At 35.3% G+C, this 15,192-nt stretch overlaps 1 protein-coding gene across 3 annotated transcripts in view; it reads right to left on the bottom strand.

The window, feature by feature from the left end:
• The window catches only part of MED13 (mediator complex subunit 13), a 107,138-nt gene that overhangs the window by 34,782 nt on the left and 57,164 nt on the right, over nt 1-15,192 (bottom strand). For all 3 annotated transcript variants that reach the window (XR_009348049.1, XM_059149086.1, XM_059149085.1), the window contains exons 10-16: nt 10,587-10,800; nt 8,842-8,923; nt 7,087-7,208; nt 5,356-5,446; nt 5,013-5,227; nt 2,975-3,171; nt 1,324-2,237 (exon numbers count right to left, since the gene is read on the bottom strand). Coding sequence is in view for 2 of the 3 variants with exons in the window: in XM_059149086.1 (XP_059005069.1) it covers nt 1,324-2,237; nt 2,975-3,171; nt 5,013-5,227; nt 5,356-5,446; nt 7,087-7,208; nt 8,842-8,923; nt 10,587-10,800 (1,835 nt within the window). In the remaining variant the exon portion in view is untranslated. The remainder of the gene's footprint in view (nt 1-1,323; nt 2,238-2,974; nt 3,172-5,012; nt 5,228-5,355; nt 5,447-7,086; nt 7,209-8,841; nt 8,924-10,586; nt 10,801-15,192) is intronic.

The raw sequence follows: 15,192 nt of genomic DNA, 5'->3' as shown, positions 1-15,192 counted from the left end.
CCTGCCTCTCTGCCTACTTGTGATCTCTCTGTCAGATAAATAAATAAAATCTTAAAAAAAAAAAAAAAAAAAAACTGATAGCTTCCTGGGCGGCTCAGTGGATTAAGCCGCTGCCTTCGGCTCAGGTCATGATCTCAGGGTCCTGGGATGGAGTCCCACATCGGGCTCTCTGCTCAGCAGGGAGCCTGCTTCCCTCTCTCTCTCTCTCTCTGCCTGCCTCTCTGCCTACCTCTCTGCCTACTTGTGATCGCTATCTGTCAAATAAATGAATGAAATCTTTTTTTTTTTTTTTAAGATTTTATTTATTTATTTATTTGACAGAAAGAAATCACAAGTAGATGGAGAGGCAGGCAGAGAGAGACAGAGGGAAGCAGGCTCCCCGCCGAGCAGAGAGCCTGATGCGGGACTCGATCCCAGAACCCTGAGATCATGACCTGAGCCGAAGGCAGCGGCTTAACCCACTGAGCCACCCAGGTGCCCTAAATGAATGAAATCTTAAAAAAAAAAAACCTGATAGCTTCCCATCAGTCTTAGAATAAACAATAAAAGTCTTGCATGGTCCTTAACATCCCTACATTTGGTATTTGGCCAGCTCTCAGATATCATGTCTGACCAATCTCCCATCACTCAGTTCATTCCAGCAACAGAGTCTTCTTAACACATTAACCACAATACCCCCTCAGGGTTTTTGCACTGTCTGAAACACTCTTCCCTTGGTTAGCCACCTAGCTCCATTTTCCTACTTTCTGCAGTTTTTGCTCAAGTGCCTCCGTAATATCTTCTCTAACCATACATTTAAAATAGTACACTCTTTTATTCTACTTCTTTCACCTTTTTCTTCAAAGCAATTGTTACTATCTAACATTATATAATTACTTTTTTTTAATGTCTTCTCTCATAAATTACAGGCTCAAAAAGGGCAGGAAGTATGTTTGCTTCATTTAATGCTGTACTTTATAAAGGAACACTGTGTGGCACACATATCAGGTGCTCAGTAAATATTTAATGAGTGAAAGAATGTTGAATAAAGCAGACAACTAGCAATTTTCTGCTAATTAACATCTGCAAAGTGCCTTTTATACTCCTACGTAAGTACGCTAATTACAGATTTACAATAACCATACTTTTATTGGTGAAATCAAACTAAACTGCTAGGGAACTCTCCCTCTAAAAAATGTCATTCTTAGAGGAATTTTAAGTCCAAATTTCAATGTCTCTATTAGCTACATGGAAAAATGCCTTTAACACTTTTTCCTAAGAAAGAAAAGCAGTCTTGCAACTAAAAGAAGATAAACAGAAAAATTATTCCATTAGGATGCTTACCATTTCTTTTGGACCAGGGGTGTAAGCATGAACTTTTCACAAGTGCTTCATCAACTTTTCCTCCTGACATGTTATCCATGAACTGACGCCCATGTTCCAATGCAAGGTAGCAGTCATTGCAACAGTCCCGTTCTTCAACACGTACCCAATTACTAATTACACCAATCCTGGGAAAAGGGTCTTGGTCTGCTGCTCCAAAGGGTGAAAATAAATTAGTGCACTGATCTTGTAGCAATAATATCAACTCATCAGGGAATTTTTCAGATTCCTTTAGTCCTCCATTAACGTGTTCAGCAGAAGTAGCCCTGAGAGCTTCAAAACGTTTTTCTGCTTCTTTGCCACATTCTGTGTTGCGTCCTATGATATCTAGTTCATCTTCAAGAAATAATCCTGAATTGTTTCCAAATTTTCTGTTCATGACAGCACTGAAGCCGCAGGTACACCTATACTGTGCTTCCTGCATTGGATCTGGAATGTAAACTCCAACATCGGCACCCTTGATATTCATGTTGCAGACACAGATACAGCAACTATCAAAGTTACAGTCTTTGAACAAATTCATAACTGATTCTGAAAGAATGAGGTTTACATAGAGACTGTGTGCTTCAGGGATGGAGGGAACAGTTGCAGGTTCAACAGAATTAAGGGGTCTGCATGTGGAGGGGGTAGAAGCTGGTGAATACAAGTCTGAATTTTCATATTTGACAGAACCTTGAGCACTAGCAGGTCCACCAGCTCGGGGAGTCCTTGGAGTCCTTGGAGTCCTTGGAGTCGGAAACCTAGGCGTAGACGGAGAAGGAAGAATTCCTGCTCCACTGTTACTAGGAGGTGCACTGCTAGGAGGCATCCCAAAAGAAGTATGAGTCTGAGGTGTATAAGCAGGACCATATTCTTGATCAATAGTACTTCCATCACTAGTGTCACCGAGGTAAAAGAAAATTAAACACATATATAAAGGAACATATTAACAATATGAAACAGAACTAAAAATGTCCCAGCATTTTTCAGTAACACTGAAAAGTATGAAAACACAATTAGTGCAAAAACTACAAGTATAACTAAAACATATTTCTGGTTATAATATCCACTCTAGTGACTAGACCGTGGACTAACCAACTAGTTCCAAAATTGCAAGTAAAATATATTTACATTTATCCACACCTAGACATCCACATTTACTATCTATATTTCTTATACTACAAATAATCAAATTTCATTGATCCTAAGATGTTACTATTTAAAAAAAAAATCCTGATTTTAGAGATGTTTACATACAATAAGAACAAAGGCAATTTTAAGAGGTTACCGAGTATAATACATCGCAATTCCAGAATACTGAAATATTAAAAGTGTGTGATATGGCAAATAAACAAATGGAATTTAGTATTTTAGAACAAAATAAAGGGTACTTCTGAAGACAACCCCTCCAAATGACGACAAATAATCAAAGCATAATGGTCTTAAGTTTTCCAACAGTTAACCCACATGCAAGTAACACCATTATAATTTATTGATCAAAAAACAATTTTTAGAATTTTCAAAAACCAGTATCTTTTTTCTAAGTACTAGCAAAGCAGGTACTTCTATGAAAAAAATTAAAGCTAGGTAAGCACACCTAACACTATACCAGTAACATAAATCAAAATCATACCCTTCTTTGATGAATGGCACCGCAGGCCCTGAAGGAAGCAATTCTAATTTTCCCACAGTCCAACTCTGACGGTAAATACATTCTTCAGGCAATTTGATAGGAGGCAAACATTGACTTGGTAGACTTTTTAGAGGTGCAAACATGGAACATCCCACCAGAACTTGACAATTTTCAGGCTTATAGACATAAGAAAAATCCTATAATACAAAGACCATGACTTTGAGCAACTTATCTTCCAGGGGAAAAATGAAAACTAACTCCAGCCCTTTTACCCCGCCTCTTTAAGCAAAATAATAAAATACAAATAAAATTCTTTGTTTTTTAAAGTAGGCTCCATGACCAAAGTAGGTCTTCAACTCAGAACCCTGAGACCAAGAGTCATACGTTCCACTAACAGAGCCAGCCAGGTACCCAATATAATTCTGTTCTTAAATGCGTTCATTCTAATTCCAGTTAATTAACAGTGCTGTATTAGTTTCAAGTGTACACTAGTGATTGAACAATACCGTACGTCACCCAGTGCTCATCGCAAGGGCACTCCTTAATCCCCATCAGCTATTTCATCCATCCCCCTACCAACTTCCCCTCTGGTAACCATCAGAATATTCTTTATCGTCAAGTGTTTCTTAGTTTGTCTTTTTTTTTTCTTTTCTCATTTCCCCTTTGTTTCTTAAATTCCACATATAAGTAAAAGCATATGGCATTTGTCTTTTTCTGTCTGACATTCTCTAGCTCCATCCATGTCATTAAAACTGGCAAGATTTCATTCTTTTTTATGGCTGAATAATATTCGTGTGTGTGTGTGTGTGTGTGTGTGTGTGTACACATACACCTTTATCCATTCATCTGCTCAACATCACTCATCATCAGGGTTATGCAAATCAAAACTACAATGAGAGGGGTGCCTGCCTGGCTCAGGTGGTAGAACATGCAACTCTTGATCTCAGGATTTTAAGTTTGAGCCCTGTGTTTGGCACAGAGTTTACCTTAAAAAGAAACTAAACAAACAAACTATAGTAAGATCACCTCACACTTGTAAGAATGGTTAAAATAAAAAACACAAGTGGAGAGCCTGAGTGGCTCAGTCAGTTGGGCATCTGTCTTCAGCTCAGGTCATATTCCCAGAATCCTGGGATCAAGCCCCCCATGTTGGACTCCCTGCTTAGTGGGGAGCCTACTTCTCCCTCGCCCTCTGCCTGCTCCTCCCCTCTACTTATGCTGTCAAATAAATCAAATATTTTTTTAAAAATACACAAAAAAAACAATAGGTGTTGATGGAGATAAAGGAACCCTCTTGCACTGCTGGTAGCAATGCAAACTGGTGAAGTCATTGTGGAAAACAGTGAAGATTCCTAAATAAGTTAAAAATAGAACTATCCTACAATTCAATAATCACACTACCAGATATCTACTCAAAAGGTACGTGGAGTGCCTGAGTGGCTCAGTTTGTTAGGTAGCTGCCTTTAGTTCAGCCCACAGTCCTAGAATGGAGCCCCAAGTTGGGCCCCCTGCTCAGCAGTGATTTTTCACCTTGCTCTGCCTGCTACTCCCCCTGCTTGTGCTCTGCCAAATAAATAAATAAAATCTTTTTTAAAAATTACAAAACACTAATTCAAAGGGATTCATGCACCCCTATGTTTATAGCACCATTATTTACAATAGCCAAATTATGGAAGCAGCCCAAGTGTTCTTAAATGCATTCTTAATAGTGTAATCACTATTTAGTCTTTAAATCTATCAACCACAAAACAGGATTCACCATGAACAGATTTTTTAATATAGCAATATACTGAATCTATAAGAAAATACTGGAAGGGCACCTGGGTGACTCAGTTGCTTGGGTGTCTCTGACTTTTGACTTCAGCCCAAGTCACTCTCTCAGGGTTGCAAGACAGAGCCCCACTTCAGCTGAGTGTGGAGCCTGTTTAAGAACCTCTCTCCCTCTCCTTCTGCTCCTCCCCAGCCTCCCCCTCTCCCTTCCCCTATATACAAAATATATAGGAATTCAATTATTTTTCTAGAAAAATAAAATACTTACTTTAATTTCAGAAGGTTTTGGGCTACAGAATCCTTCATCAACCTCAATTTTGAACTGTGTTCCTATACTAGAACTATTTCCTTCTAGAACAGTTCCTCCAGGTGTTATATCCATACTACCATATTCTTTATTACTCATATTCATTGGGGAAAATCCCATAATATGTTGTTCCAACGATGGTGGTGTAGGATACATTTTATGAAGATCTGCAGTGCCTATATTTAATAAAACACACACTTTAACATAAGACTAAAAAGAAGTAAATCTGTGTTTAAAAGAAAGGGGTGGGAATTTTATTCAGATTAAAAATTTGCAAACTTATCTGGAGATTTGGGAAGCTTACTTATGCAAGATAATGGGTCCAGATTTCCTGTCTTTGATTCCTTACTGCTTGATTTATCATCTGTTCCATTTGCTGGCTTTTTAGATCCGGGCTATTAACAAAAACAAAAACACATTATTTACCTAAAATTTTAAGGCCAATGTGATTCAAGATGGTAATCATTAAGATATAACTTAAAAGTCAACCTTATTCATCAAATATATTATTCTGGTTGTGCCAGAGCCAAATATTAATTATTAGAAACAATGCTTAAAGATGTAGAACACTTTTTAGGCAATCAATGAATCGAGATTAATTTCTCTGTTTATTTGATAATCCTACAAATTAACAGAGGGAAAAGTTCCTCCAAAACACAGAACCAATACTTTCAGAACACACAGAAGCAAAAATAACCTACCACTTAAAGCCTATTAAAATAATAAAAAATAAAAGAAAGAAAGAAAAGGTAATCTGCAATAAGGATCTATAATATCCAAACTGCTTCTTAGTAAAAGATACCCATAAAGCATTTGTCCCCTTAAATAAAACACAATGATGTTTCCTATATAAATCACCCCTCTGCAATCTAATTTATACTTTTATCTTGTTTAATAATTTCCTTGCCCTTAAAAAATGTTACAACATGTAAAACAAAGCACAAACTTCAGAAAGATCTCATATGATAAGTAACAGGATACCTAACTAAAAATTAGTTTTAATACATTGAACAAGTTGTTTTACCATTTCCAATCAGTCACCAATGTTTTCAGACCTGACATCTTGGTTCCAAGCCTTTTGTTAGCCACTTTGTCATAGATATATAGACTGAGTTCTAATTACAACCTTTTTACCTCACAAGAGCCACAGATGATACATGAATGGTAACACAGAGAAAGCATCAAATTACACAAGTATTCAGGGATATAGAACTTAAGTTTATGTATAGCTATATCTACCTTAGGTCACTTAAATGAAGATACCAAATGTGCATATATGTGCATATACATATATACATAAATATACATATGTAGTGTGTATGTGTGTGTCATAGAGAGGATTAAAAGTACATAATATATAGAACAAGAATGACCAAATGTAATATAGAAGTTTCTAAGCTACCTTTTGCAGATGAAAATGGAATTCTTTTTATAATAATGCAGCACTCAGTTCATTAATTTGCTAGAGACTTGACATTCTAGCAAATCTCATTTTAAGCTTTCTTTTATAATCATCTTCCTCTGCAAATGGATGTTCAAAGTTAAATATTTCTTTTTCTACCTCTTTCATTATTATAGTATATAGCTGTCTTATAATAATGGCTAGAATGTCAAACATATTCAAAGGAGTAGTATTCCTTAATAAATTGACAAGGCACATAATTATAATGTTATTATTTTATGCATGAGTCAATTCCAGGGTCATTTCTCAAATGAGAGATCAAAGAACAGGAAAATAATTCTGCTTCCTAAAGACTGCAGAAAAAGAATATATGGTAGAAATTAAGCTTAATCACACGTCCCTCAAATATAAGAAAATTAAGAAAAAACCTTTACAGTTTATATGTGACGCTATGCAAGTTTGCTCAAATATAAGTTTAAAAAAAGAAACCAATTAATAAAATTTGATTACAAAATATTTCCTATTTTTCAGGGCTAAAACGTACTATTCAAGTCACACATCACTTCTGAAAAGTATGTCTATATAAGATCAAGGAAAAGAAATTATAACCTTAACCATTAACAGAATACTCACTGTTAGTTCATCTTCATCAGAATTGAAGAGATTATCAAGGTCAGTGTAAGAGACAGCCAGGTCTGAGTCATAAATCAAACTGGTTGATGGAGGACGGGCATGACTAGTAGGGCGTGGAGCATCTATATATGTCAATCAGAAAAACAAAATAAAAAATTCTACAACTGACCAAATAAATATATTATTAATTTAAACTAGACATCTAACTTTAAACTTGTAAGAGTATTATGCAGTAAAAAAATGTGATTTGCTGAAATCTAAAAAAATGTTTTATAGAAATAAAGTTGCAAACATAACAGTACTGACTTCTCCAGGAAGCTCACCAAACGCTATGTAATCCATAACACAGCTAAGTACTCTAATTTTATATATCAAATAAAAAGATATACAGTCTTAGAACTATAGCAGACACACACACACATTCTTATTTTTCTATCTTCCTGAAATGTAAAACAAGCATAGTATGATGACTAAATGCTCTGGCTCTTGAGTCAGATGGACTATTATTAATTTGAATCCCCAACTCACACTAATAGAATGAACCTAAGCAAGTTACCTAACCTCTCTGTACCTTAGTAATGGCAAGAACTAAACATGAAAGGATGTAGCTAAAATACTTTAGTATTTTTAAATACTCGATAAATATTATCTTTTGGTTAAGCTTCCTTTTAGTTCTAGAATTTTATTTCTCTTTTCCCTTTTCCCCCCACCATCTGCAGGGGGAAAAATATATGATTACTTTAAAAAAAAGTACAAATACCAATGGAAGTTAAACTCCTCTTACATTCCCACATACAAAAAACAAACTTGTAGTTTGATATATAACCTTCTGAAGCATCCTTGGAGTATCAAATGACTTGAAATAGCCCTCATTTTCAGAAATATAAAAGCCATTTTCCAAGTGCCTCTGCATGTCAGTTCTAAAAATTCACTAGAACAGTAATTCTGAAATTTGGTGTAAAAAAAATCATCTAGGATACTTATTAAAAACCAAGATTTGCAATCTCCACCTCAAAAGATGATGCAGAATGCAGTATATGGTCCATATTGTGAGAAAGTACAAGATAGCAATTATATATTCTCTACATCCAAGGGTAGGTAAATAGCTCAAAGAACCCAAACTGTTAACCTATCAAGCTACTCAAAATTATCAACTGAATTTACTTCATTAAAGACCATTTTTTCCTTATTCTGAGAGCCTGACGCTATTTCAAATATTAAAACAAAACTTTGTCCCTAAAAAAACCTACCAAAGGACAACTTCTTTTGCCTTCATCAAAAGTTAAATAGAACTTATAAAAGAACGTGCTGTTGTATGCCTATTCCAAGCAAAACAAAACTAGTCAGATACTTTCAAAGAGTCAAGAACTGTGCCTACATGTAACACCTGCTTGAAAATTATTTGTTAAATTAGTAATTTCAGCAACAGTTCTCCTAATTTGAGAGAAAAGGACAATAAAATTATAGTCAAGCCTAATTTCCAAGTTTTCAGATCTGAAATCTCACTTTACAGATGAGAACTATTTTTATTTGTGAGAAAGCAAAGTTCCAACAATGGAAAACAAAGGATTTTTACCACCTCAACTTGCTTCTCCCAGTACAAAATAAACAATAAAGCCATCATTTTAAGATAGGTAGCTCTCTATGAAACCTATGAATTACACAAAAAGGAACAACAGAAGTCTAATAATATCAAATTAGTTTGTAGTAATAATCCTGCAATGCAATATTTTTATTAGGAAATAGAAGTTTTACCTTGCTTGATAGAGGGACTAAATAATGACATAGCATCTTCCTCATGTGATAAAACTGTTACACTAGATGGCCCATCTTCTCCCTGCAAACAGTAGTACATATTAGATTAAAATATGTAATTTAAAATAACAAAATCTTCCAAGTACTGAGTAAACTACGTATCATGTCAAGCAACCTGCCAGGTGTTCTACAGACATACTAATTCCCACAACTAACCTATATGATAAATAAGTACCATGCTCAACTTACAGGCAAAAAGTAGTGTTAAAGATAACCCAGGAAATATATCTGATAAATAAATATATCCGATAAGTAAATATATAGTGGAGCTGGGATTCCAACATAAATCTCTCAATTTCCAAAGTCCACATTCTTTCTACAGCACCTATAGCCTTCCCAGCTACTACTGTTCTCATATTCACAAAAGGACAAATTTTCAAGTACTGGCCACACAGTAAGGCTAAAAACTTTGGGAAATGAATTCTTTGTATTACACTTATTATTGGATCCTTTTCACAATTTTATAGCTTTTAATGTCTACATTTTGTTTTTAAGGCAAAATTCTTTTTTTATTTATTTATTTATTTATTTTTTTAAGATTTTATTTATTTATTTGACACAGAGAGATCACAAGTAGGCAGAGAGGCAGACAGAGAGAGAGAAAGGAGGAAGCAGGCTCCCTGCTGAGCAGAGAGCCCGATGTGGGGCTCGATCTCAGGACCCTGAGATCATGACCCGAGCTGAAGGCAGCGGCCCAACCCGCTGAGCCACCCAGGCGCCCCTTAAGGCAAAATTCTTAACAGCATGATCTTGTGCTTAATAGATCCTCTAATATTTGGTTTTTTAAAATTTTAATAAATACTTAATAAATACTTCTATATCCTACACAACATACATTACTTTACTATAAGTTCTTAACTCACATTAAAAAATATCACGTATTTTATAAACTAGGCATTGTGTATTTTATTGTATTTTTGAAAACTGGCAATTTACCTATAGCATATTTTAATTCAGTATCAAAATAGTTTATCTACTTAAATGCCCTGATTTCAATATCGCAGAAGTTAATGTGCTTTCTCTAATCCAAAAACTCTTAAACAGTAAGAATCTTTTCATTATGAGAGACCAGCTATAAAGTCCACACAAGCTCTTAAATTTTGTATAATATGCCTGATGCACCTATTAAAAAAAAAAGTATCTTCCTGGGGCACATGGGTGCTCAGTCAGTTAAGCATCTGACTCTGACATCTCATCTGACTCGGCTCAGGTCATGATCCCAGGGTCATGAGCTTGAGCCCCATGTTGGGCTCTTCACTGGGCATGGAGCCTGCTTAAGATTCTCTTTCAGGGCGCCTGGGTGGCTCAGTTGGTTAAACGTCTGACTTCAGCTCAGGTCATGATCTCAGGATCCTGGGACTGAGCCCTGTGTCAGGCTTCCCTGCTCAGCAGGGAGTTTGCATCTTCCTCTCCCTCTGCACCCCCTCCCTGTTCCTACTCTCTAATAAATAAATAAAATCTTAAAAAAAAAAAAAAAAAAAAGATTTTCTCTCTCTCTCCCTCTCTGCCCTCCCCTCACCCTGGTCTTTCTTGCTCTATCTCTTTAAAAAAAAGTAAATAAGTTTTCCTAAGTTACAATGATAAATCTGTTCTATTTTAAAAGACAATAATGAGAAGTGTGGTTCTATATGCAGTGTTACAAATCATCAGTGACCCTTTGGTGTACTCTGATTTCTTTTACTCACCTTGTGTTTTTTTACAGCTTCTCTCTCACTATTTTGTCTTTCTTTCTTATCAGGAAAAAGGAATTCCTCATCTCCTTCAACAAATGCGTATGGATCGATTTTAGATTCTTGCTCTGCATCAGATGCTATTGCTGAAAGATACTGATTTTTAATTTGATATTGCTGTACTAATTCATCAGAAACTTTTAAAGGTTTCTTACATTGCACCATTAACCTGCATAAAAAAACAAAATTAGAAAATTAGTATTTATTTTTCAGAAAATCATTAAAAAATTTCAATATGACTTAAGAATCATAAGGTTTTTAGGATTATTTAGAGACCATCTAACCTGCAATCCTTCATTATATAAATGAAGAAACCGGAGCACAGAAAGGTTGTATGATTTATTAAACCTTCAAATTTAGCAATAAAGAAATGAAGCTAAAATCTAAGCCTCTTCTTGCTATGTTCTTTCACCAAAATATTCTCTTTTGGTAATCCACTTTTTTCCCAAATCCTCAAATGCATTAACGTGTCCAAATCCATTCACTGAAAGGGACTCTTAAATTGCAACTGCTCCAAGACAGGAACTCTCAAAATGTGGACTATATGGTGAGACAAGTTTATACAATTTATACATTTATACAATGAAAGTGATTATCATCTTCCCACTGCATGAGTGGATAGTTACAAAATATTTTAAAGACCTAGTCTGTGTTTTCCAAAAATAAAGTTATAACTATTATTAATTCAGACAAGAGGTTTTATAATAGCAAGTTTCAGCACAAGTTCTTTTTTTTTCTGACCACGTTGAAAAATTTATTTTTATATTGCCAGCGTTATGGTTTCACACGGTGAGTAATAAACGTATGTTTCTTTATATTCTCCAATAAATATCCAATAAAATGACAAAGAACAACAGAACAAGAGAGGAAACAACAGTGAAGCTTGAAAGACAAACTAGTAGAAACTGACAGATCAGAGAAAGCTGAAATCTAAGGATAAGAGTCAAGAAGCCACAACAAGCTGATTTGCACACCAGAATCCTGGAAAGCATCAGAACTTTTCCATCTCTGAAGACTGGGGTGCTTGGTGAGTATGAATACTAAATGATTTGATTTTGGTTTGTGTAAGACACTTTTTGACTCCCAAATTCATGTTCTCTGTTGTCTGTAAAGCTGAGTTTCCCATGCTGCCAGAAAGCAGCAGCTAAGCTTCTAGTCAGACCATGGTCAAAATCCTGTAGGACTATTTTATTCTGAATAAAAACTAAAGTCCTTATAATATCCTACCACAGCTTCCCATGATCTTTCTCTTTTCCTCTCTCAACTTCTCCTTCTGTTATCCTTCCTCTCACTCTGCTTCCAAGAACTTTCTTGATATACCTCAAAGAGGCCTGATACACTGCTGACTGTTCCCTTTGTTTGGAGCATCCTTTCTCGAAATATCAGCATGGCCATCTCCCTTACTTCCTAAAAGTTTTTGTTTAAATGTCACCCTATGTATGAGTCCTTATTTAAAATTGCAAAATGCCCAACTACCTCAACACTGAACCCCCTTGCCCTGCTCTATTTTTCCTTAGCAGTTATCTCTTAACATACTTCTGAACTTGCTTATGTTCATAGCTGACCGTCACTCTCAGTAGAATATAAGTCCCTAAATGATGAGGATCTTGTCTTTATTCACTGAAATATCCCAAATGCCTAGAACAGCACCTGGCATGTTAAAGTAACTCAGTAAGTATTTCCTAAATGAATATGTCAAATCTAAAAGCCATATAGGATAGAGATTTGGGGGTTGCACTAATAATCCTAAATCCTATACTTTGAAACAAGCCATCTTTATTCATCAGAAAGTGGTACGGCTACCACTTTACCTGTCCAACAATTTAACACGAAAAAATCCTAAGAGATCGAAGATCTGGGAATGATGAAAGCATATGCTAGTTCAGAAAATCCTGGAATGAGAGGGATATATTTTTAAATCTATTCACCAATGCCCAGCACTAGAAGCACTCAATACTCTGTAAACTAAGGTTGAAAGAGAAGCCATAAAAAAGGTAACTGGGTATTTTCTAAACCTTCTATCAAATATCATACATGTCATTTTTATTCCTAATATGCTCTAGATTTATCCCCAAAACTAAAATCCCAAGTCTACAAAGACTTTCTTCCATGAGAACATGGTGCTATCTAGTCAACAGGGATATGTTTTACAATTAATTGTTAGGACAGGGTGCCTGGGTGGCTCGGTCTGATAAGTGTCTGCCTTTAGCTCAGGTCATGATCCTGTGTGTTGGTCTTCCTGCTTGTTGGGGAGCCTGCTTCGCCCTCTCCCTTTGCCCCTACCTCTGCTCCTACGCTGTCTCCATCTCAAATAAATAAATAAAATCTTAAAAAAAAAAAAAAAAAAACACAATTTTTAGAATAGTACTGTTCCATAAATGAACATTTCTTAAGAGTAGCTTTATACCTTACCATGTTAGACCCTAAATAACTATTTTTAGAACTATTAGATTTTAACATAAATACTGTGAAAATAGTTTTTCCATCTACTTTGACATAGATTTTCTTATTTAAAACTTACATTTAACATTATAAGATAGGAAATGAAAGGTATGTTCTCTTTGATGTGCAAACTATGCAGAAAAAAATGGTTTGCTAAGATAATATATAGCAAAGTTGGGCTAGACAGATTTTAAGTACATATATTCAAATTAACTATTCATAGGGTGTAAGTGTAAAATCTCAATACCCCTACCCCTCTCCACCACCAACCTGAAAGACACCACTACTCTGTGAAGGGCTGAATAACACAACTCTGTTTTTCATATTAAGTTGTCCTCTAGCAGAAGCAGAAAAACTGCCACACTGTTTACATAGGTAGTCAAATTAGTGTGCAGTAACATTAAAAGGACCAATCCTACTGCAGAGGGCTCTATGAAGAATAAAAATGAGTAAAGCAAATGCAATGCCTAAAGACAACTTGTTATTTTATTGAACGGTTATCACAGACATTGAGATATGCAAAGAATTTAAATGTAGTTAGTAGTATCAAGAGTACCAAGTCACAACAAATATTAAAATATAAATTATTTACATTACACATCCTTCTATATTTAAAAATAATTAAGAATAGAAAAAATTATGATTTTTAAAAGATGCCAAATTAAAGTCAGTCACTTCATCACTATCCAATTATATAGTATATACATACTTTTGTGAAACAGGAATAACACCTCTCCTTTTCTAAAAGAAAGTGACATATAGCCAAATGGTTAACTACAGAGATAGTTTCAATCAAATATAAAGCTAAATACAGACCAGCTGGAAGAGGATTAGGTACAGCCATGAACAGGAAGCTTTGCAAAGCCCAAAGCAAATTGAAATTACTTTTATATTATTCATTAATTTTATGTCTTTTCTTTTACTATGACAACAGTAACATTCCATCCTAAAAATAATTACGTAAGATTTATTTGAGAGAGAGAGACAGAGAGAATGCCTGTGCACATGAGTAGAGGGAAGGGCAGAGGGAGATGAACAGAATCTCCAGCAGACTCCCCACTGACCATGGAGCCTGACAAGGGGCTTGATCTCACCACCTGAGAGATCATGACCTGAGCCAAAATCAAGAGTCAGGACACTCAACTGAACCACCCACATGCCCCTCCTGAAATACAACTGTAGAGAATTTAACATACCTTAGAGTAGCACATGCTTTTAAGCCTTTATTCAATAAAATTCTTTCCAGACAAGATATGACAATATTTAAGATTGACATTTATAAAAGAAGATAAACTACAGAAGGAGATGTTAAGGAATAAATGAATTCAATAAATATTTTAAAATCCCCTATTTTCTTTAATTGTACCTTTTCTAATATCTCCAATCTTCAGAATCAATCCTTAAACTGAGTCAAGCTTGCTGTCATAAGTAAAGCTTCATTGTATTATCAAATAAGATTTACTTAAAAGATTTAGAATACAGTAAATCAAAAGTTTATTTCATCATAGACTTCCATGAAACAAAATAACTAAAACTAACTTTTAAAAGTCAAATAACAGGGGCACCTGAATGGCTCAGTGGGTTAAGGCCTCTGCCTTCGGTTCAGGTCATGGTCCCAGGGTCCTGGGATCGAGCCCCACATCGGGCTCTCTGCTCGGCGGGGAGCCTGCTTCTTCCTCTCTCCCTCTCTCTCTCTCTGCCTGCCTCTCTGCCTACTTGTGATCTCTGTTCAATAAATAAATAAAATCTTTAAAAAAAAAAGTCAAATAACACACTCTATAAACCATTTAATATATACAATAAAAACTGGCTATATCACTAATACAACATAGGAGCTAGTTCTATTGATGAATGCTATGGTTAAAATACCCTGATGTATGTGTCCTTACTACCAAACAAAACATGATACAAACACGCTCAAGCATAGTTCTTCCTTGCTCAGGGTTTAGAAATGTTTCCCTCTGAGATTCAGAATGGAAGACCATTTTAAGCAATTACAAATAATACTAGAATTAAGTGCTAAGTCCTTGAAAAATGATATTAAAAACTGTCATGTTTCTTTGCAGAAAAACTCTATCTTTAAAACTTACAAGGTCTTAAAAGCCACTATTCTAAAATA

This window comes from Mustela lutreola, chromosome 15 (genome assembly GCF_030435805.1).
Source record: "Mustela lutreola isolate mMusLut2 chromosome 15, mMusLut2.pri, whole genome shotgun sequence".
Taxonomy (NCBI): Eukaryota; Metazoa; Chordata; class Mammalia; order Carnivora; family Mustelidae; genus Mustela; species Mustela lutreola.
Note: the sequence above shows the minus strand (reverse complement) of the source record. Positions and strands in the feature narration are given on the sequence as shown.